The sequence below is a fragment of the Silene latifolia genome, chromosome X (assembly GCF_048544455.1).
Source record: "Silene latifolia isolate original U9 population chromosome X, ASM4854445v1, whole genome shotgun sequence".
NCBI classification, from domain to species: Eukaryota; Viridiplantae; Streptophyta; class Magnoliopsida; order Caryophyllales; family Caryophyllaceae; genus Silene; species Silene latifolia.
This window is the reverse complement of record NC_133537.1, coordinates 261,835,774-261,860,632: the sequence shown is the minus strand read 5'-3', so window position 1 is coordinate 261,860,632 and position 24,859 is coordinate 261,835,774. Positions and strand designations below refer to the sequence as shown.

Genomic DNA, 24,859 nt, shown 5'->3' with positions numbered 1-24,859 from the left:
TTGCGTGATTCAACCTTTTAAAATCACAATAAAATACATAAATTCATATTTATGCACAAGTTAATTACCCTAACCTTCTTAGGACTCAAAATTAGTCTCCACTAACTATTTGACCATAATTAACTCATATTTCTTAAAATTGTTCATTAATGGACCCAAAATTACAATAAAATGCTATAAACTTCAAATAAATCACAAAAATTCCAAATAAATTCAAAATTTGAAATTTAAACTTATGAACATTCTGAAAAAATACCATGACACTCATAATGTTCAAAAACTTAGGTTAAAATTTTGAAATATTTATCGGAAAAACTATGTTGCGGTTTATCGGATTTATCAATTATAATCATAAAAACATGAGAAAAATTATATTCATCAACTTTTCAATTTTAGATCTGAAAAAGATAATAAAAAGCAACATGTGATATTTTTCTTTAGTCATGGAGTATGTTTTAGCAATTATTCACTAATTAAGTCACTATTTATGCTATTTTTCATCAAAAATCCATAAATCATGCATAAAGACTTCAATATAGCCTATTATTTTACACACATCTTGTAAAATTGCATGTGACAACATACTAAATTTCTATGACCAGATTCGAAATTTATCTCATATTAACCTATTTTTCATTTAAATCCGATTTTTATCATGAAAAATCCATATTGCGAGCATAAAAACTCCAAAAATTATGAAAATTTACAGGTTATCTCAAAATAAAACATGTGATAACATATCCAAAAATCACTGGAAAATTCGAAGTTTAGCTAATTTTAGTCCGAAAATGACATTTTAATCATAAAATCACATTTTTAATGCCATTATTATATAAGATGAACAATAAAAATCCATAAATTAACCAAAATATCCTAAAAACATTTTAGGACCAGAAACTTCAACATGCATGATTTATTTCGTGATATTTCATAATAACAAAAATTTACAAGTTTTATATGTTAATCGTATAACTCGGAAAAACTATAACCGATTTGCATGCAAATAACCAAGTCTCATGATACCGCTTGTTGGAAATCTATATCTCTATACTCAACATATTCATAATGTTATAATTTTAATTTAGTCATAAAATTAAAAGATGATCTTATGCATGCAAACATTAAGTAAAATAAGGAAGAAATCTTCATTCTTACATTGAGGATTTCGATTTATATGGGCACAAGAGAGTTCTCCTACTCTCTTGTTCTTGAGCTCTCCTTAATTGGATGAACAAGGATTCAAGAAGAGAATCCCTCCCAAGATTTTATACCCAAGATAACAACTTAATAAAATTAATATTATTATTACTAGAACAATATTAATTTTGTGTAAAAATTGACCCAAAATATTATTTGGTCTCTCTATTATTTCGGTTAAGAGAGAGGGAGGAGAAGGAAGATTTTATCACTCTAAAATTCTAATTTTTAGATGAATGAATGAATGAATACACTAGAGATTTTGGTAGTGTATAATAGGTAAAAATAAGGAGAAAAACCCATGCAATTCTCCTCTTGAAAAAGCGGGTGGAAGGAGAAGGAAGTGCCCAATGCATGCACAAGGTTGTCTTCACAAGATCAAGTAGGTATGCATGGCTATTCCTTAGGTAAATCATTATGCTTACCACTAACATAATTAACATAATATCTTCCTAATACCACCCCTAATTTCGGTTTACATGGATAAAATGGACTCCATTTTATCTTTGTCAAATTGTCAATTTGTCATATGTCACATGTCACATGTCACATAAAATTGTTATGTATTTTTAACATATTAAAAATCAACGCATTAATAAAAATACATCATATACAAAAATCGACTTAGTAATTCATAATTACTTGTACCAAAATATTTTGCCAATTATAAATCACAACATCTTGTATTTATAATAATTTATTCATTCAAATGTAATTGTTTCCTTAAACAATAATTTCAACTAAGTAATTTAAACAATTCGATTACTTAGACCGTATCTTATTTAATCAAATTACAATGAGACACGTAAATATTACTTCCAAAATCGTCCGTCAATTTTAAGTAATTTAATTAACCCGTATCGTCATACGATCAATTAAATGATCAATTAAGAGTGTTATCCTTTAGGTATGACCTAAGGGGATCAACTGATCACCACCGTCGCACGACGAATGTCAAAACTCTAGTCACCAATCATTACCGATATGTGTGGACCAGTTGACAGTAAAATATTACTTCCCAATTGTATTCTTTAAAATGAGATTTAAACATGTGATCATCATGATCAACAGTTGTGATCGCATTATTGTCGGAGGACACATATTCCAACAATTTGAAGCAGAACTGATCAATGGTGTGATCAGGAAGAAGTGGACTACCAAGGGGACTGTTACCGCTTTTCGTATGGGTGAGGTCTACGTATTTCATTGTGCTGAAACAGAGGACATGGAGGGATTGCTGGAGAGGACCACAACAACTATTGATGGTGTTGTTATGGTTTTCTCGAAATGGTTTGCTGACACTATGCCACGCACAGTCAGGTTTCCATATGTAGAGGTCTGGGTAAGAGTTTGTGGGCTACCTTTTGAGTATTTGACTATGCAGGTAGCTCACATTGCTGGTAAGTTATTGAGTCATAATTACCATGTGGAACCTTTTCACTTCGTACCTGATAATGACTATCTAAGGTTGAAGGTACACATTCAGTTAAATGAACCTTTAATGCCCAGCTTTTTCTTGGCCATGGAGGGGCGCTATCTTTTGTGGATCCAATTTCGTTATGAAGAAGTTTTTAAATATTGTATTAAGTGTGGCAAAATAGATCACAAAGGGGCTCAGTGTAGGGAGACTATTATGACTGTGGTGTCTGGAATTAATGGTATGTTGGATAGGTCTGTGGAAAATGGCTTTCCCGTGTTTCAATCTAGCAGTACGCATACCATGTTCAATCTAGATTTGCGTGCTACCCCCTCCACAACCAAGTATTTTTCTTCCAGAGTTAGACTGGGGAATGCTAGGGGTCCTAATAGGAGAAGGAGGTGGGAATCTCCTGAGAGGGCAGTTGATTTTGATCTAGGCATAACCCCTGGAGGGAGAGTTTTACCGGATATGACATTTGCAGTCACAACCCAACCTTTTGCTGGACCAGTGGTGTTTCATGGTGATAATGGGGTAGGTGATCATGGCACAGGTGTGGTACATGCTGGTAATGGGGTTGGGGAGGTGGATGTTAATTCACAACCTAATGTCCAAAACATTCAAGTGTCAGGAGAGGTAAATGGGGTCAGAGTGCAGGGTGATGTGGCTATGGCTGAGGCACATGAAGTGGAAGGGGTGGGAATGCAGGGGCAGGTTCAGTCTAACCAGATTCAGGATGTTGTGATGGGCACTGAAAATCACCTACCCCCGGGGCAGGAGGCTGGCTAGAGGAGGGAGATGTTAATAACGAAATCTATCACATTGCAGGAGAGGAGCTGGAAGCCCAAGGAGATGTAAACATCTTGCAGCAAGGTGTTTTTGAACAGATGCAAGCTGAGGACCCGTATGTTCTGTACTCAAATCAGAATAGTCTGATTGGTGCATTAGATCGTGACCAGAGAAATCAAGCGTCCATTCTGAGCAGAATTGAAGATGATCTGGGCTGGGCACATATGGAAGATGAACACAGGGGCTATAATCAGACTTTTGACCCACCTGTGGAAGGTTGGCCTGCTGTGTATCACTATGCTGATGGGACAACTAGGCAGGTGGGTCAGGGGTCTGGGTAGGCAGCTGATAATGGGGCCGAAACTGATGGCATCATGATGGTTACAATGGATGAAAGGAATACTGAATCCATTAACTTGGAAACTGGCAACAATGGGGATACTGAAGTTAACAATGAACCTGTGGGCATTCTCATTGTTGATCAATCATTGTCTGGTGATATGCGTGCTTCTGAATCTCTGGCATCAGAATTTTACTCTAATGACAGGGATGGGGAGGAGGTTATTGTGATCTCTTCTGATGATACTACAGAGATTAACACGAAATTACAACTGGCTTTGGGTGGAGATTATGAGAAGAGACTTCTTAATAACACTTCTCAAGAGGTAACTGGGGATGACATGCAGCACCAGCAGGTAACACCCTCTTTCTTTTCCAGTGTTATTGTCAAGAAGGGCAAGGATTTGGATGAAGGTTCTTCTAATCTGGTTCCATGGGAGAAGTTAATGGAAGCTGAGACTCACAGAGCTGGTAACAGGGATAAGGGTAAGAAACCAGTAAGTGCTTCTGGAGTGCAGTTATTTGATGTTCCTGAGGTGGGTGCCAGATCAAAACTTTTTTGCGGATTACCTGTGGCAATTCCTCGATGGTTGCACAGGACTCATTGATGTGTATCATACCTCGATATGAGGGAGGACTACAAAGAGGAGATCGAGGGGGCAAGAAAACGCAGTCTTTGCTCGATCTTTGGAGAATACATTATTCCTGAATATGCTAAACAATCAGTGGAGGAAGCAAAGGAGTATCTGCGTAAAATGGCAAAAAGACAGTGCTGGGTTCCAGAGAGCAACCGGGATAAGCAGGATGGGCAGCAACCCACTTGGGGTTTTCGTGTACATGTGGAAGATGTGGTGATGGTGGAGTCAAGTGACTCGTCTTTCCCATCTGTGAAGGGGGGGGTGTGGACTATGATCTTGATGGCTTTGCGGAGGTTGGGCCTTCACAACCTCCTCTTACGCCATGATGGGTTTGGTTTGGAATTGTAGGGGTCTTAATAACACGCTCGCCCCTACAATTACTAAAATAAGAGCGTTGGTAGGTAGTAAGTTTTATGATTTCCTGTTTTTAATAGAAACCAAATGTAATGCTAGTCGGCTTTTCCCTATGTTTAGGAATTTAGGTTTTGACAAGTGTTTTGGGGTTGATGCCGTGGGGGCATCGGGTGGACTTTGGGTGGGATGGCGGAAGGAATCCCGGATGTCATTGGTTAAGGCTTGTAATCATTTCATCATCCTTTTGGTTCAAAAATATAATGGATTAGTATGGTATCTTGTGCTTTTTTATGGTGCCCTGAGTGTAAACTTGCGTGCATCCGTGTTACATGAGGTTAAGGAATGGATTGGATCCTGCAAGGCTCTGTTCCTTATGGTGGGGGAATTTAATCAGGTTCAGTATCGATGTGACAAACTAAGTTTGAGCCAGCGGCCCATAGGGGGAGCGGATGAGTTTAGCCTATGGAAAATCCGTAATGAACTCTTGGATATCCCTTTTAAGGGACCATATTTTACGTGGTGTAATAATCGCAAGGGGGAACAACGGGTTTATGAACGAATCGATAAAGCATTTGGATCGAAGGATTGGTTCACGGTCTTCCCAAATACTGGAATTAAACATTACCCTATCCAAATTTCGGACCATGCACCCATAGAAGTGGATTTGAATCTTGCAACCATGTCTGGGAATAGACCCTATAAGCTTGATGCGTGGGTACTGGATCATGAAGAATGCGTGGAAAGAATTCGGGTTGACTGGAAAAGAAGTGACAAGGGCTCTCCGGCGTATCAAGTAAATAAGAAACTATCTAGAATCCGGACGAGTGTTAAGCGATGGACTCTAGATAAACGAGCAGAATGGAGACGGAAATGGGATGAGTTTGATCAATGATTGGAACATGGCATGACGTTGGCCATTGCGGGGAATGGGGATGAGGAGTACACAAAAGTAAATGAGGAAGTAACGGAGTTTGCAAGGGCGGCAGCAGCTTTATGGAAACAGATAGCAAAGATAAAGTGGTAGGTTGATGGGGATACTTGCACAAAATACTTCTTTAATTGGGTTAAAGGTCGAGCGGGGCGAAATTATATCCACGGGATTAAAGGCTCGGATGGAAATTGGCACTATGAGGAGGGGCGGGTTCGAGGAGAATTCCAGAAAACTTTTATGGATCTTTATCTATCTTCGGATGAAAGCGTGGAATGGAGAGACCGTTCCCTTTTTGAGCCTACACTCAAGTATCTTGATCACTCTTTTCCACAAGATGAGCTGGACCGGCTAAGTAGGCCCTTCTCCGCTAAGAAGGTCCGCACGGCGGTTTTCCAAATGGGTGCTCGCAAAGCCCCGGGACCTGATGGTATTCCCGCGGTCTTCTTTCAAAGGTGCTGGTCAATGGTCAAAGGTGACTTTACAAAGGCTATTCTTTATATCCTAAATTCCGGGAGAGTGCTACGAGAATTAAATAGGACTTTTATTGCGCTTATTCCAAAGAAAGAAAATCCAGAGGGGGTTACGGACTACCGTCCTATTAGTCTTTGTAACGTGGTGATGAGGGTTGTGACAAAATGTATAGCAAACCGATTGGCAAAGGTGATGAGCTCGTTAGTAGGTGAAACACAGAATGCTTTTCTCCCGGGGAGGAGCATCAGTGACAATATTCTTGTGGCTCATGAGGCCATTAATAAAATTTCGTCCCATGGGTATGGGAGACAGGCTCTGGGTGCTTTTAAGGCGGATATGAGCAAGGCGTATGACAGAGTCAGATGGGATTTCTTGGAAGCAGTGTTGGTAAGGTACGGATTCCCTCAGCATTTGATCACGCTTATGATGAGTTGCGTGATGACGGTAAGCTATGAAATTCTGGTAAATGGCATCCCTTTGCCACAATTCAAACCTAAATGTGGATTACGGCAAGGTGATCCCCTATCCCCTTATCTTTTCATTTTGTGTATGGAAGTGCTATCCCGAAATATTAATCACGCTCATGATCTTCGGTTGATTCATGGAATTCAACTAGTTAGGGGGGTTCGGCCAATTACACATCTCTTTTTTGCGGATGATTCGGTTTTCTTCTTCAAGGATAAAGGGAATACGGTGACCCTTTTGGTGCAACTCATCAAGGATTATTGTGAAGCGTCCGGTCAAAGGTTAAATGTGGATAAATCAGGGATACTTTTTAGCCCGAGTACTACCCTGGTTAAAGCACAAAGGATTATGAAAGCCTTTAATATCAGGAAGAACAATGGTATTGGGAAATATCTGGGTATCCCGGCGGAATTTAAAGAATCAAAACAGGGCATCTTCAATGCACTTATTGATCATGTCACCAGACGCATTTCTTCGTGGAATGAGATTTTTCTCTCACCAGCAGGACGTCTTACTCTGATTTCATCGGTTCTATCCAATCTCTCAAATTACTTTCTATCAGTCTTCAAAGTTCCGGTAAGTGTGGCAAAAAAGATTAATTCTATTTTGGCACAATTTTGGTGGACGGGATGTAAGATGGGGAATAATATCCACTGGTGCAGCAAAAACTTCCTAAGCTTGCCGAAGAGTGCGGGTGGGTTAGGCATACGTAATGTAAAATGCCTTAACCAAGCTTTACTAGCCAAACTTGGATGGAGAATCGTTTCTGGAGAGTCATCTCTTTTTTGCAGGATTTTCAGATAAAAGCTCTTTGGGTCTCAAGTGGTACTACAGGGTATGACCCCTATCAGGGGTTCTGGGTGTTCGTGGGGCATACGTAGTATCTTGCATGGGCTCTCAATTGTTATGGAAAATATTGGTTGGAAGCCTGGTCTTGATTCGAGGATAAATGTCTGGACAGCGAGATGGGTGGGGGGAGAGCGACCGGAGCCTAGGAATGAATGGCTAATCAAAGTAATGGTCATCTTGCTAACTTACAGGTCAGGAATCTTCTCCAGCCTGATGGTAGCTGGAATAAAGGTTTCATAGAAGGTATGTTCACGGAGGAGTGGGCTGCACGGATTCTTGCTATACCGAGGTGTGAAGTGCGAATGGGTGATAGGGTCTACTGGCCATGCACAACGTCGGGCATTTACACGGTAAAGAGTGGATATGGTCTAATCTTTGAAGAGCATATGATTAATGCTGGAACTGTAAAGGACAACGGTAGACTAAATGGTCGAGGTCGGCTATTTTTTCGGAAAATGTTGTGGAAATTACCAGTTCCACAGATGTGGAAAATTCTTATCTGGAAAATTATTACCAATGTGATACCGACTGGGCATGAGTTTTCCAAGCGAAATATTGAAGTGGATTTTTTTTGTGGTATGTGTAAGGGGGATCAACGAGTCATGGAAACTTCTGAGCATCTCTTTAGGGACTGTGGTTTTTCAAGTAGAATCTGGGCAGGCTCGTTCCTAGGCATACGAGTAGAGGGTGCTAGGGGCACTCCCATGTCTGATTGGATTTATGACTGGATGCACTATTTGAGCAAACGAGAGGAGGGGATGTGCCAGGTGATACACTTTGTGGCCGTCTTGTGGGGTCTATGGACTTTGAGAAATAGAATCAAATTCCAGGATCAGGTTGTTCACTCGCATTTGATCACGAATATGTTTTATAATGTCGTCGGGGAGAGAGCGCAAATCTTGTGTAAAAACCTGGCGTCAAAGCAGGCTCGGAGTAACATGCGAATTGAGGAAGAGGGACCATCCCAAAGGGAGCTTACGGCTATTCGCAATGGCAATCTTGTGAACATTCTAGGTAAGCCGGCCGGGTGTGCTGTGATACGGGTGAAAGTGGACGCTAGTTGGGTCAGGACTTTTGATGCGGCCTTCGGGTGTGTTGCGTATGATGATACGGGACAGGAACTGGGTCGACGGCAGGTGCGCACCAGGGCTGAATCACCGCTGCAGGCTGAAGCTTTGGGCGTTTGTGATATAGTGGAATGGGCACGAGAGGAGCGGATCTTTCATCTGGACATTTCATCGGATTGCTTGCAACTTATCAATCAAATAGCAGGGGTTGACAGGGATAGCCACATGACTGAAGGGATTTCGGAGGACATTCGGGCTTCTTTTAGCTTTTTTCATTGTTTATGCTTTAATTTTCTTCCGAGGCATCTAAATGGCCTTGCGCATAGCTTAGCTAAGCAGGCCATAAAACTGTGAAACCTTTATTTAAAGCTGTCAAAAAAAAAAAGGTTTTAAACTTTTAATATTACTAATCCATGTCTAATTAGACTTTTTATTTCCAGTTTAATGTACTTTTAAATAGTTGTTAAGTGTTTTTGAAACATTGAAGACGTACATGTTTATTATAACCAAACTTTATCTTTTATCTTATCTTACTTTATTTTCCTTTAAATATATCTTTTTTTATATTTTATATTTCATATGTAGTTTACAAAAGTTGTAGCCAATGATATCGCTCAAAAATTTGCTCGAAAAGTTCCTCTTTTTTTTTGTTTTTTTTTTTTTTGTTGAGAAAAGATCATTATCATTAATAAAAAGTCATATGACATCTACAACATATGCCAAGCTCAATCGGATACAGATCGATTACAACCATAGGAAATAAATTCTTGTTCAAAGAATGAAACACTGCAACAGAGTCTCTATCATCGATTCGCCGCAAAAGGCTTTCATCCATAAGAGGGTCTCCGAATCTTCCTTGACGAGTATCCATTTCTTCTGACGTGATTGATATATATATATATATATATATATATATATATATATATATATATATATATATATATATATATATATATATATATATATATATATATATAGAATTAGGATCTGTACGAACTAATTTACGGTGCGAACCGTACGAACTAAACATAAACCCTTCAGATCAAACAATGAACGACCAAGATTAAACACTCAAATTACCCTTACAAACCCTCACCTGACACCCTCACTCTCACAAACACTTCTAATCTCTCTCATCCCTCACATTCGCTGTCTTCCGACGACCACTGTCATCCAACAACAATGGTCAGCTGCCGGCGACGTACTCTTTGCACACTCTTTCGCACAAAACCACAATTTTGAACGAATTTCGCACAAATTCATCATCAATTCTCGAATTTCGATCATATCTCATGGATTCGTCGTCATGTAATCTTGTTTATTTTCGTAATTATTCTCAGTTTGATTAATTACTTCCTTAGTTTAAAATTTTCCCCAAATTTGAATAAATATAACCCTAATTATATTCGTGCTTCATTTCCCCCAAACTGGCGTCAACAACCTGAAATTCGCTCGATTTTGATGGGTTTAATGTGGTTTTTGGCTTAATTGATGTAAGTTCTCTAATTTATTTCACTATTTTCAAGTTTCTCCCAATTTTAACCCTAATTTTATTGTTTTTTTTTTCTAATCATTTCTTAATTTTGTGCATAATGTAACATTACATTGCCATCAATTTTTCGCGATCCTACTTAACAAGCTCATCGGTTTCATCATAGTCTCACAGTCTTCGTTTTCTCTATAATAGGTATGAATTTTTTTTTTATTTTTTTTATTTTTTTCATTTTTTTTGTTGCCGCTGAGAACTGGCTGGTGGATTTGGTACACTAAATGTGGTGGTTGTAACCTGCAAGGGTGGTTAAGTGTGGATACGTAGCATATTACTCATGGATACATAGATATATTACTCTAGATACACAAATTAAGATTTTTGATTTTGTGTATCCAGGTGTACTAACTTGTGTATCCAACTTTACTAGAATGTGTATCTGAGCAATTCATATAATTTACGATACTCAAAACACAAAACAAATTCGACGAACAATTGGTTTAAATAACACCAATAAAAATTTTAGACAAATAATTGGGATGGAGAGTACAAATGAAGAACTCTTTAACGAGTTTCTAACTCATTTTTTTCGTCTGCACTTCTAAAATCAATAATGTTCATATAAAAATGTCCTCTTAACCTCTTAAGCATCTTTATAATCAAACTTTAAGAGGCCGAACCCCATTTTCATTTCCTATAATTAATCCTTGAATTTAGTCTACACAAATTCTCATTTGTGGCTTACAAAATCCGTCACAAGCTTGTGACATGAGATAAAAGGGCAAATAGGAGGGCAACTGAGAGAGAGTTGTAACTTATAAGAAGTTACAAGTTTGTAACCGTCACAAGCAAGACGAATTGGCTAGTCTATTGCAATGTTTTGATTGACCTAGACTCTTACTCAATATATTAGTTCTAACGTGTAAATAGGTGGAGTGCAAGATTGTAAGTAAGGGTGAAAAAACCGTAGGTTATATTTAATGTGAATTTTGTACTCTTTGTGCTCTTAGTATTACAACTGATTTTCGTAAATTTTCTCATTGTCAACAACCATAAAGCTTTTTTTGTACAAGTATGAATATATGGGGGTAGAGATCTTGGGACGATGTAATGGTTTGATTATTTTATAAAAGTAATGTTTTAATAAATGAAAAATGAGAAAATATATTAAAATAAGAGTGTATTATAGAGTAAATGGAGAAAATCATAGAGGACCCAACTTGGAATATACGGAGTATGATACATTATTTAAAATAGTTGTAAGTTTTATACTCTTTACCGAAGTAGGGAAAAATATAATTCTCTTTTTTTCTCGTACTCCTACAATGTTCCTAAATATAGGGGGAAAACGTAATGAAAAAAAAAATACCACTCATTTTAAAATACGAAACAAAAAAACTTTTAATGATACGCTCAATTTATCTTGATAGATACATATCTCTGGCATGTTAGATACATTCCTCTACTTTGCTAGATACACTTATTTACATTGCTAGATATACTCTTTTACCTTGCTAAATACACCATGCTAGATACAATTCTTTATCTTGCTGGATACATATGTATCTAGAATGCGACGAAAAGAGTATGAATTAATATAAATGGTTAAACTTCCCACTGAATGATCAAAATTCAAAACCTTATTAATAATCTAGAATTTGGTGTAGGAGGGTGGACTGACATAGGTTGAAAAGAACAACATTGCCAAAGTCGGTCAGGTCACTCATGAATGTGCCTTTTACTCTCACCAACTCGGACCTGGAACCCGAGTTTATCAAGCTGGCTGCTATGGAGAATATGGTGGCTGAGACAATATATATGATTGATTATTTTAGTAGTAGTTGGTGGTTATTTTCTAGCGATCAAGATTAAACTATGTATAATTAGTATGGTGTCAGTGAAAGATGAAAGTAGTGTCACTAGTATGACAAGATCAAAACTTGTGAAGCAATATCTTCTGTGACTAAACTTAACGAGTCTATACATCATTGAAAGGTTCGGCCTTCGGGCTCGGGCTCACCTCGAGAGTTTAATGGCTCAAGTCGAGTTAATGTTAGCTTGACTAGGATTGAAAGGTTCGAGAGCAGCTCAAACTTGTATGATTAAATAAGATCTCAATCTTATTTTATGAAAATATTTTGTCAATCATTATATCAGATGGTCTCATTGATTTGTCTAATATTTCAATATTTAATAATATTCGAATTCCATAATCCGACTATCTCGTCTTCCAGTTGTTTTTTTTGTTCTGTTGTGATTTTGTGCTATGCATTGTTAGTTTTTGTTACTGCTTTCTAAGGAGTATTGTAGAAGGGCCTGAATGGTTGGTTGAATAATTTTGTTCTTGTATAGCAACCTGTAATTGTTTATCTTAGCATATCAAGAATTGATGTAAGGTCTTGCGGAAGCAATGACTTGTTTTTGTTAATGGCAACTAGTATCCTACTGTGTTTTGTCTTAGGGGAATGTTTGCTACATTCAAATGCTTGTCTTTCTTAAGTGCAATAGTCTTGATACACAATCAAGCACCCATGCTTCATAAATTGTGCTAAATTAGATAGGAATCCTCCCCCCTCCTTGTCGTAAACCCACGAGAAGATTACTACCTCCGAGTATTTGGAATTGCACTATTTTTTAAGATTTGTAAGGAATATTTTAATCTAATGGGGAAACGTATAGGAATAATCAATTTTCAGCCGGTATGCGATTGTATTAGTGATACATCTAGCTAGCAAAATAGTAAATACACTTTTTTAAGTTTCTATATACATACAAGCTAACTAAATACACTCCTTTAATTTGCTAGATACATACTTCAAGCTAGCTAGATACACTATTTTAAATTGCTAGTTACACTTCTGTAAGTTGCTAGATACATTCCTTTAAGTTGCTAGATACATATGTCTAACTAACTAGATACACTTCTTCAAGTTTATAGATACATGTCTTTAGCTAGCTAGATACACTTCTTTAAGTTGCTAGATACACTTCTTTAAATTACTATATACATACTTTAGTTAGCTAGATACACTTCTTTTAAGTTGCTAGATACATTTCTTTAAATTACTAGATACATACCTTTAACTAGCTAAATAAACTACTTTAAGTTAGTAGATATATTTCTTTAAATTGCTACATACACTTGTTTAAATTACGGGATACATACCCTTATGTCGCTAGAGACAGTCATTTAAATTAGTAGATACATATCTTTAACTAGCTAAATACACTTTATTATATTACTAGATATACACTCTTACGCCCATTTAAAGGTGAGAATCCACTTTGATAAAATTCTAGGATAATTATACACGTCTAATACTTCCCACGTAATAGAAACAACGTAGAGCAACTGAGCAAGTTCTTATCTTTAATGTTTAAACAACTTAGATACAATGGTACTTGCTTTTTTGTCGAAAGCTCCTAAACCCAACTTCAGGAACAAACTGGTTTTTTGAAATCAACAGCCCGAGGGCCTTACTTAATTAATAATTTGTCAAAACGGACAACAGAGTTTGCAGACGATGGTAAACCATCATCCCATACAACTTTACCCATAACACGAGGGAAACAATGAGCTAAAGCATGAGCTACACAATTATTAGTACGAGATACATGTAGCCAAATGACCGACTGAAACTTGGAACTACACTCGAGGATGTCTTCGATGATCAAAGCGAATCCACTCCGTCCCGTCTTTCGTTCATTAAGAGCTTCAATGACTTGCAAGCAATCACTCTCTACTTCAACGTGTTGTATCCCTCGCCTCACGGCCTCCTCCATCCCATCCAACACAGCACACGCTTCCGCCATGGAAACCTCCCATTGTTGTTCTCTACCAATAGCCACGCCCCACATCACGTTCCCATTACAGTCCCGACACACCACTCCTGTATGCACCCCTTCGCCCTCCTTCACTCCAGCATCGACATTAATCTTGACAAAGCCGTGTCTTGGTACCTTCAACCCACCATTCTCCCTCTCCCTCTCTCTCGGCCTCCCCACTACATCCCTCACTCCCACTCCCTCGCTATCCCCCACGCCCTCCAATATAACGTCCCCACGCCCTCCTAATCACCAGCTCTGGTTCCACCTCAACATTGTCGAAGATGACTTTATTTCGGTGTTCCCAAATAGCCCAACACCCAACCATTAGCTTAACACTCTCCGTCACACACAACTCCTGCCAGCAAGCTTCCACCCACTCCTTAACATCGCCCCCTTGTTTCTCCGTGACCACCTCTATCCCCAACCCATCCCATACCCATCGAGCCACCCCACAGTCCCGGAATAAATGTAGACTTGATTCAATAGAAACCTGACAAAAAGGACAGAAAGAAGACTCACCTCCGATTCGCGACACAATGTTTGCCCTCGTAATAAATGCTTCGCTACACAGCTGCCAAAAGAAGAGCTTCACGCGAGGCCAAATCGAAAAACTCCAAAGTCGATTATAGAGCCGCTTCAACCTATTCCCATCCGAACTATCCGTCAAGTCCCCTACTTCACCAGCCAACATCTTATACGCACTCCGCATCGTATACAACCCGTCACGTTCCAGCCCCCAATACCAGATATCTCGCGGTCTATTTGGGCTAATCCGGATATCCCGTATACGTTCTCGCTCAAAATCCAGAAAGAAATGGGTCAGCTTCCCCTCATCCCACTCGTACCCATTTGGCATCAATAAATCCGCGACCTTCATCACCTCATTCCCCGGACCACATGGCGAAATAACCCGTCCAGTATGTGAGCTTGGAAACCACGCGTGACCCCAAACATTCGTGTCCGTCCCATCCCCAACTCGCCGTCGAAGTCCCTGTTCCATAACTACTCGTGACTCGAAAATACCCCGCCACGTATAGCTAGGATTGTGTCCGAGCTCAGCTGTCATAAAATCCCCAGCCGGGAAATACTTAGCCTTTATCAGGCGGGTCCAAAGGCTATCCGGGTTAGTTATAAGCCGCCAAGCCTGTTTACCAAGTAAAGCGAGGTTAAACTGCTGAAAGTCTCGGAATCCCATGCCTCCAACACACTTAGGCCGAGCTAATTTCCTCCAAGCAACCCAATGGATACCTCGTTTGTTCTCATCATGGCCCCACCAGAAACAGGCAATAATCGATCGCAACTCATCACAAAAGTTTACGGGAATTTTGAACACACTCATCACGTAGGTAGGGAGCGAATTGGCCACAGCCTTTATGAGAATCTCCTTACCAGCCCTAGACAACATCTTCCCGCGCCACCCTTGTAGACGTTTGCAAAGTTTGTCCCGGATAATATCCGTTATAACTTTTTTAGACCGACCAATCACCGTAGGTAAGCCCAAATACCGAGCTTGCTCCTCGACTTGTACCACACCCAGCCTCGTCGCTATAAGATCACGCCTCCCCTATCAACACCACGGCTAAAAGATACCGTGGTCTTGTCTAGACTCACTAGTTGGCCCGAAGCTCGCTCATACTTTCGCAAAATATCGTTTACTACCGAAGCATCCTCCACCGTAGCTCGTGTAAAAAATATGCTATCATCCGCGAAAAGTAGATGAGAGATGGTAGGGGCCGAACTAGCAATACGAATCCCATGCAGCGCATTATCCTCCACGGCCCTCCTGATCATATTAGACAAAGCTTCAGCGCATAACAGGAATAAATACGGAGACAGAGGATCCCCTTGACGCAGTCCCCTAGCCGGACGAAATTCTTCAGATGGGTAACTATTAATGAGAACTGAGAACGTCACCGTCGATACACACCCCATAACCCGTTCGATCCACCCCCGGTCGAAACCCATGGTGCACAACACTCGGTGCAAAAAAACCCACTCCACTCTATCATAAGCCTTGGCCATATCAAGCTTGATCGCCATATGTCCCTCTCTTTGTCTACTATTCTTCATGTGATGAAATAATTCAAACGCAATCAGAATATTATCAGAAATCAATCGGCCCGGAGTAAAGGCACTTTGATTTTCTGATATAATCTCCCCAAGGAACACTTTCAGACGGTTAGCAAGAACTTTGGATACCAGTTTATACGCCACATTGCACAAACTTATCGGTCTAAAATCGCGGATTTTGTCAGGCGCCTTCTTCTTCGGGATTAGAACAATATTGGTCTTGTTCAAACCACTCGGGGATATTTCCCCACGCAATATGCCGAGGACCATGGACACCACACTATGACCAATAAATTGCCAATAAGATTGATAAAATAGGCCATTCATACCGTCGGGACCGGGTGCTTTCAGAGGATGTATTTGGTTAAGGGCCTCCACGATCTCTACTTCGCTATATTACGCACGCAAACCCCGGTTCATATCAGCTGTGACCCGCCCCTCAAGACCGAGTAGCACCTCATCAAAATCAGTGGGTTCGGCTGACGAAAATAAATCCTGAAAATACGAAGTAGCAACTTGTGAGACCTCCTCTTGTCCAGCCCGTTCTCGCCCCTCGTCATCGATCAACATACCAATAAAGTTCTTTCTCCTCCTCTCCCCTGCTTTATTATGAAAGAACTTCGTATTCCGATCCCCATCTCGTAACCATAGGGCCCGTGATCGCTGTCTCCAATAATGTTCTTCCTGCTTATAAAGACCAGCTATTTCCGCTACTAATTTCCTCCTTCGCTTCACAGTCTCCTCCGTGCGGTCACCTTAATTTAACCGGGCCAATTGTTGACGTTTAACTTCTAAGGACCGATTAATCTTTCCAATGCTGATTTTCTTCCAGGCTTGTAATTCCCGAGCACAACCACGCAAAGCCTCCACCAAATCCCCGTTACCCCGCTCAACCCCCCGGATTACAGCCTCCTGACATCCCTCTTCCCCCACCCAAATTTGTTCAAAACGGAACCGAGTTCTCGCTTTACCGCCAATTTCGCGTCTGTCGAAAACCAGTTTGAGTGGTGCATGGTCCGACCATTCTCGATCAAGATTAAACAGCTTCGCATACGGGAAAAGATCCTGCCAAGAATGAGAACAAAGAGCCCGGTCTAGTCGGCATTGACGGTTATATGGGCCGGCTTGCCCATTATCAAATGTAAAGGCATATCCCTCCTATGGTACGTCTCTCAACTCACATTCGTCAACTGCCGCTTGGAAATTGTTCATTTGCCATTGTGCCCGGCTCCCCCCCTTCATTTCAGTAGATAACAGTATCTCATTAAAGTCCCCCACGCATACCCAAGGTAAGGAAGATTGACCATGAAGAAGACGTAGAAGCTCCCACGAGAGATGACGGTCTGATACAGCAGGCCAACCATAGAAACCCGTGATTCGCCACTCCTTCTCCCGCTCCCGTATATGGAAATCCATATGATGAACCGACGCCGATACAAACCTACAATCCACCTCCTTCTTCCATAAGAATGCAAGACCCCCCGACCGTCCCATACTATCCACCTCAATCCCATGATATCCCTCCAATTTCTCTCTCACCCTCCACATATCACGACCACAAAGTTTTGTCTCGCATAAAAACATCATGGCCGGGGCTTCCCCACGTATCAAAGTACGCAGGGCATTCACCGTGTCGGGGTTGCCCAGGCCCCGACAGTTAAGACTTAGGAGATTCATTGGTCCTGGCGGGGTTGAGCTCCCTCAACCTCCGCCTCAGGTATTAAGACGCCCCCGTCTGCAAGAGTCCTCATCCGCTTCTCGCCCCCATAGTCCACCTCCTCTCCCCTTCCCCTCTTCCGTCCACTTAGCGTACCCATATCTCCAACATGTTGTCTATCTCCCACCCTAGCTAACTTCTTCCATTCTCGCCTTTTACCACCCCCTACCGATAGGTTAGACCCATCAGCCTTTGTCCCCCCATCCAAGCCACGCACGTCATTCCCCGACACCATGCTCCCTGTTTCAGCTCCCTCACTCCCCCTGCCTTCCAAATCTGCTCAGAAAAATAACCCTCCACCAGCTCACGGACTTCAACAGGATCTCCCTTGTTTCCACCTCCCGCACCCTCCTCCTCTCCTATCACTACACACTGCCGCCCAATCTGCTCCTGCCCATGCTCTTCATCCCCAACTTCCTTCTCCTCTCCTCCATTAGACTTTCGAGATTTCTTCAGTTTAAGATCAATGGCTATCGATTGCAAGCGCTCAATCATCAAGCTAATATCCCTTTCCTCATCCCGCTTTTTCTCATCATCGAATAACCCATTCAAATTCCTCTTCGCCTTACCACCCCCATCAGCAGCTTTCGTTTTCGTAACCTTCCAAGGAGAAGCCCTAAGCCATTCCCCAAAAGGGAGCTCATCCTCCTCGTACGGTCCATGTTCATAATCCTTCTCCCCATGTCCCATAACACCACACCCATAACAAAAGATAGGTAGTCTTTCATATTTCACATCAAAATTCACCACCCTACCTTCCTTCATCATAATTGGAATCTTAGCTTTGAGAGCTTTTCGAACATCATGAATGACTCGAATGCGAACTGCCCTATCTAACTCGCTGTATTGTCCCTGATCAGTCTCGATAAACGTACCCAAACTAGCCCCAATTCTTCGTAAATTGGCCTGGCTTGTCCTCCCCGATATAGGAAGGTCATAGACTCTAGCCCAAATAGGAAAGTGGAATAGAGGGACATCAGTGAGCTTACCAGAGCGGTTAGGTTCGTTGAAACACCAAACAAACTTCTTAAAGTGCCAAGGTTGTCCTTCGAGAACTCGTGCTTTATCCCTTTCCCCTTCGAAGCGAAAGACAAAAGTCTTCTCCTTCGCATCCACCACGTTGCCCAAAATCGATTTCGAGGGATTCCATAATCGAACCATAGTGTCTATGGCTGCGCGCACATTTAGAGCCCTCGATGCCCATAATTTCCCTACCAGAATCTTGCTATCGTCAATCGAACTAGCCTCCTCCTCCCAAACAAACACCTCATGCCCATCTTCTTTGTCGAAAGAAATCGGCCCTTTTTCTCTTCGATTTGCCTCATGTGAAGAACTCATCCTTTGTACCTGAATAGAAAACCAAACCTACAAGAGAAAACAAAGTGGAAAGACCTCTCACACGATCACTGATCGTGAGAAAGAGCCTCGATCGAGAGGATGAACCCTAATATTTTTAGACGGAAACCCTAGGAACCCTAGACCCTTCTCAACACCACCTGTTTGGTTTTAAACAAACCTATATCGACTTTGTCTAAGGGTATGGGTATCCACATTCCACATGCTTGCTTCGCTATTGATGTCAATTACATGACCTGGGGAAAAACATGCTAAATTTGAAGAGAACTCGCACTTAATCCAAGGAAAACACCAATTTTCCGTTCTCATGAATGATAAAATACAATTATGTCCGCTACTAAACCGAAAGGAGAGTAGACAATTATTGAAACCAAGTTCATCTAGAAATTTCTAGTTTAGTTTCACATGTGTTGCAAAATACCAAACCCCAAACACACAAAACTACATTAGGAAGCTCTAAAAATACTACGTGGTTTTTAGTAAAATTGATCTGCATATATGAGACCTATGGTATGAACAAACACCTAGTGTTGACCTGAAACCATGGGAAAACAAATTTGCATCAGTTTTGCAAATTAAGGTAATGAATGTCGGACACTAGGACATTTCGTTAATCAATCAAACTAAAAACTAGATGGACTGATGGAGTAAGAAAATTAATCAAATTGAGAACTCTTCAAATCATGGCCAGTCAAAATGTCGAGTACACGTAAAGCGCGAGCATATCCTATATACTAAGCAGAGTAGCACTTTCTTCTTTTGACAAATCCTCCATATTGTCCAGAGAATCAAAACACCATGATCCTATAATACATATAAACACACAAACAAACAAATAATACAATTAAAATCATCAAATTTCTTTAAACCTGAAGTATTTACTGACAAAATTCTAGAATGTTTTCCTAGCATCGAGGGATAATTTAATTCATTTTGAAGGCAATCGTATTTACATAATTCTTACTGACAAAAAGAGGTCAAAACAGAATTAAAAAATCGGAGCAGAAAGGTTATTGATTAACTTTGCAGGAAAAAAATTAAATAAAAATTGATGCTCACAGTTGAGAACCGCCATTGGTGGATCCATTAGATGATACATTCCTACTATCGCTTTGCGGTTCCCCGTCATAGTTGCTTGGTCCAACCCCGGCACTCGCCTGAGATCTCACTATCTTAAAGACTGACCTCAGCCTCCTTGTTTCTCTTTGTCTAACTACAGGCAAATAGTTTTAGTAGACCATTAAAATACCAAAAAAAATTGCACACATAATTGACTTATATCGATTCAGGAAACTGTATATGTTAAATATCATGGTATTACTGCCGGATACACATGATATTACTATCGAATACGCAATTCGATTTGTGTATCTAGTAGTAATACCATGTGTATCCGGGATACTATTTTGTGTATCCACTATCTAAAGATCAACTAAGACAACCTACCTTGCCACCACCACCACCACCAACACTACCACAACTACACCTACATCTAGCACCACCACCACTATCCCTAAACTAACCCCACAACCAGCCCTGTCCTCGCCATCACTGTCGGAATCAGAGGTGCGCCGACCACTAGATCCACCGATTCACGAAGTAATATTTCAAAAAATTAATTGCACCATCCATATACGAGCACAACAGTACGAATTATTGAATAAACAACTAGTTAGAGGTCTACATGAAATGGAAAAGGCATGTCTCAAAAATGGAACGCATCCAAGATTGCGAAAGTGAATCCAATATTCACGGCATCAAAATTAACAAGACGGTATCATGTTCGGAAACAAGTATATTTAGACAAAGACTTTAATAGCAAATCAAGCATAAGACAGGATAATACCACACGAATAAGAATCAATGGTAAAAGAAAGTAAGTAATTAGATTCGCATCAGAAATTAAAATAAAGCAATTCGAAAGAGTAGATAAACAACAGATCCAATCATATTTATACAATAACTCGTAGATTTAGGCATACAACAGTTCTCATATAAGTTTCTGTAATTAAATCAAAGAAATTTCAATAAAAAAGTAAGAATGAGTTAAAATAAAGTCGCAGTAGGTTCGGATTCAGATACATAACTCTTGCTTGCTAGATAAAATAAGGTGTAACACATAAGCCTTTAAAATAATCTGTTGAATTTGCAATGTTTGTTTTTGTAAATATTCCGGCAAAATGCAGCCGTATGCTTGTCCTTTTGATGAATATAGTATATTCATTAATGAGGTGAAAATAAAAATAGAAAAAAATGTATCGATATTCCTAATACACCTTTATATTTCTCGTCTAAAAAACGATATAAAACACAAAAATATCACTCTGCAGTCCAAGAAAATATCTTGTACAACAAAAATATCCCAACAAGTTAGTGGAATGGCAATACTCTATGGAGATTGATTCTGCATCACTAACCAAAGAAAATTAGAAAAATTCTTTCTTTTGAAAGTGATGGGAGATCTTAGAATAATCTACCAATTAATATTAATTGGTCTATATAAAATGAAGAAATAAAATATCCTAAACAAATACAAGTCCTTAACCACCAAGGAATCTGAACATGACAGCACATCGAAACATAATCATACATCACAACCCCGAAAAAGTATTCAACATCTCTTGGCTAAAAATGAAGAATTGTGTCATTGTGTAAGAAGCAAATTTGGTCACGAAACTGGGAAAAGATTGAAACTTTGATAAATTTGTCAAGTATTTAGCAAAAAAAAAAAAAAATCATTAATTCATCCGTTCCAATCATTTATTTACCTTTTTTTAATTCTTCGCAAGAGGTATTCTATTCAAAGGTAAACAATTGACTGAGCCGGAGATTTGGTCATGGAATTGGAAAAAAGATTGAAACTTCATTAGAAAGATTCTTTCTTTTGAAAATGGAAAGGCACCACATCCTACTGGTACAAAATACAGTCTGCATAAATAATTCGAACAAAAATTTCATCCCTGGAACACAGAGATGAAAGGAAGGATGTAGATTTCATCCCCGGAACAAAAATGAGACATGAGATATAAAGATCAAACTAAATGTAGATTTTTGACTTTCTGGCAAAGAGATGAAAGGTAGGATGCAACATTTTAATCAGCTCGACTTTAAAGCAAGCGTTTCAATATGAGAGCAAATAATAGTTGTATTCGTACCAAGGTAGCTATGTGAAATAAAGGAAAAAGAGTTGCTAGCACTTACCACAGTCCATATTTTGGCCTCCCAAAAAACAGCATCATAGGTTCTTGATCTGTATTGATACGGATTGTTCAACGACTCTAGTTTTCTGTCAGAAAAAGTTGTCATTTAGGATTTGGCCTCAGAGTTTCAGAATTTGAGACACGTCAATTCAATACTTATGTACCTAATTTTGACACTGGTATGGCCTTACGCCCATAACCCTTACCCGAATCTGAGTTTAGTTGGAAGGCATGTCTGTTTGCACCAGTTTGCAATTCATCCCACAGTTTACCAACTGCAAGTCAAAATATTTTCCCAATACACATATTACTTAGTCTAGATACACATATCAGTATTGTGAGATACATAAATCATACATGTATCTAGTATTATTCATACATGTATCTAGTAACAGTGCTTCATGTATCCACCCCATTGAAATCTGGATACATGGCCGGCTTTTGCCGAGCATTTGCACTTGATAGACTCAATCCAAAACACCCACCACAAATAATCAACGGTAATTATTTGTTTACCTTTTTCATGTATCTAGTAAGAGTACTTCATGTATCCACCCTAATCATTTGTTTACCTTTTTCATTCCCCATGACTTCATGAGGGTATTTTAAACGGTAAACAAATGATTGATTGGGACGGAGCACGGAAGAGTAACCAACAATAAAACTTATAGATTATTTTGCAAAAACTACACCTACCCATCATCAAACCCACAAAATGCACCAAGTTACTAACTTTAATTTCCAGAATGAAGTAGAGAGAAACTGCATCAGTAACCATTAAAATAACAATGAACAATCATTATCGCCCGCATCAAAACCACATTAATTCATCCCCAAGATACTAACTTTATGTCATACATAACATTAACCTGATAAAAAGAGAAAAGGGTATGTAGTACCTTGTTAAAAATGATGATGTTGAGAAAGATGAAGAGAGATGAGTGTGGCGCCATTGTTGGAAATGATGATGTTCTTAAACTTCAAATAATATTTAGTATTAAGCATCTGACACCAATCACTGCTGCTTTTCAATTAACAAATGACAAATCTTAATTACCCATCGGCACCGATCAATCGATTTCATCAGTATCGACGATGTGCAAATCCTTAATTAAAAGATGACAATCGATGCTTCATCATTCACAAATCTTTATCACCCTCCCTTTCCACCATTAAATCGATCGGATCGCCTCAACAAAACCACTAGCATCTTCACCCTTGACAATCTTAATAAGGACGAGGATGAGAACTATGCCGGAAGGAAAAGGAGTGATAAATAAGAATGTCGCCGGCGATGATAGCCTCGGAGCTACGCTGGCGAGATCTACATCGGTGCTCCGATGGCAATGGTGGTAGTGGTGGTGTGGTTCAGTCGTTGCGGAGGTTGGTGTAGAAGGATAGAAATGAAAGTTTAATGCGTGAGGTGTAATGGTGTATGACTAGGATTTGAAAAACAGCGTAATGTAATTGACGGCTCCCATAGAGTAGTTCGTACGGTTCGAACTCAAGTCAAGTTCGTACGGGATATCGCCTCTCTCTCTCTCTCTCTCTCTCTCTCTCTCTCTCTCTCTCTCTCTATATATATATATATATATATATATATATATATATATATATATATATATATATATATATATATATAGGCGGGATCTCGTGAGTTGGAGTCTTATGGTGAGTTGTGAGTTGGGGAAATCAAGGGTTGAGATTAAAAGAAATCAAGGGCTGAGATTAAATGATAAATTAGAAAAAAAAAAAAAGGAAAAATCGAAAAATACAAAAGCGCTGAAACATGAAAACAGAAACCTCATTCTAACGATATTCTCTCTCTCTCTCTACATCTCTCTACAAATCAAAAACAGAGAAAACTCAAAAATCAGAACGCCGACTATAGAAAACTCATTAAAAACCTAATAAGATTACACAGATTCGTTGATTTTTAGCTGCAATCGAATTATAGGTAATCTAAATTCGTTGATTTTTAGTGTATTCAATCGTATTTTCGAAATTAATATACAATTCGTGAAGTTCGTTGATTTTAATTGAATTGAATACTTGATTTTACTGTTTTCAGGTGTAAAAAGATGGACAACGAGATTAATAACAATGTTAGCGAAGAAATCAACTCGACAGTAAATATGGAAACAGGTAATACTACTATTGATTCTTATCTCTTTATCCGCCGTTGTTTATAAATCAATTATTGATTTCTATGTGTTTCTCAAATTATTCGATATTATTGTCTTGTCACGCTTGTATTAGAGTAGAAAAAGAGAACTCATTATTCGATATTAATGTACTATTATTAGCTCTCGAGTGTTTATAAATCAATTATTGATTTCTATGTGTTTCTCAAATTTATTATTCGATATTATTGTCTTGTCTGGCTTGTATTAGAGTAGAAAAAGAGAACTCTTATTCGATATTAATGTACTATTATTGTAATGATCAAGAACATGATTATATTATTCGAATTATTGTGATATTATTGTAATGTTATTGTGCTATTATTGTGCAATAGCATGAAAATATATGCCTTGCAAAAGAGTAACATAATAAATATAGTATTATCTCGTATGTAATAAAGTAGAATCGAGTCTTCGTTATTCTCGATATTACTTTGTACTATTATTGAAAAAGTAGAGAAACATGATGATATTATTGTCTTCGTTATTCTGATATTAT

General features: G+C 39.2%; 1 protein-coding gene across 1 annotated transcript; it reads left to right on the top strand.

The window, feature by feature from the left end:
• The first annotated feature begins 7,602 nt into the window (after positions 1 to 7,602).
• Positions 7,603 to 8,871, top strand: LOC141620017 (uncharacterized). Its single transcript, XM_074436998.1, has one exon. The coding sequence runs from the start codon at positions 7,603 to 7,605 to the stop codon at positions 8,869 to 8,871; it is 1,269 nt and encodes a 422-aa protein (XP_074293099.1).
• Positions 8,872 to 24,859: the final 15,988 nt, after the last annotated feature.

Excerpts from the sequence above, each read along its gene's own strand:
- LOC141620017 (XM_074436998.1), top strand. The coding sequence starts at position 7,603 with ATGGCTAATCAAAGTAATGGTCATCTTGCTAACTTACAGGTCAGGAAT.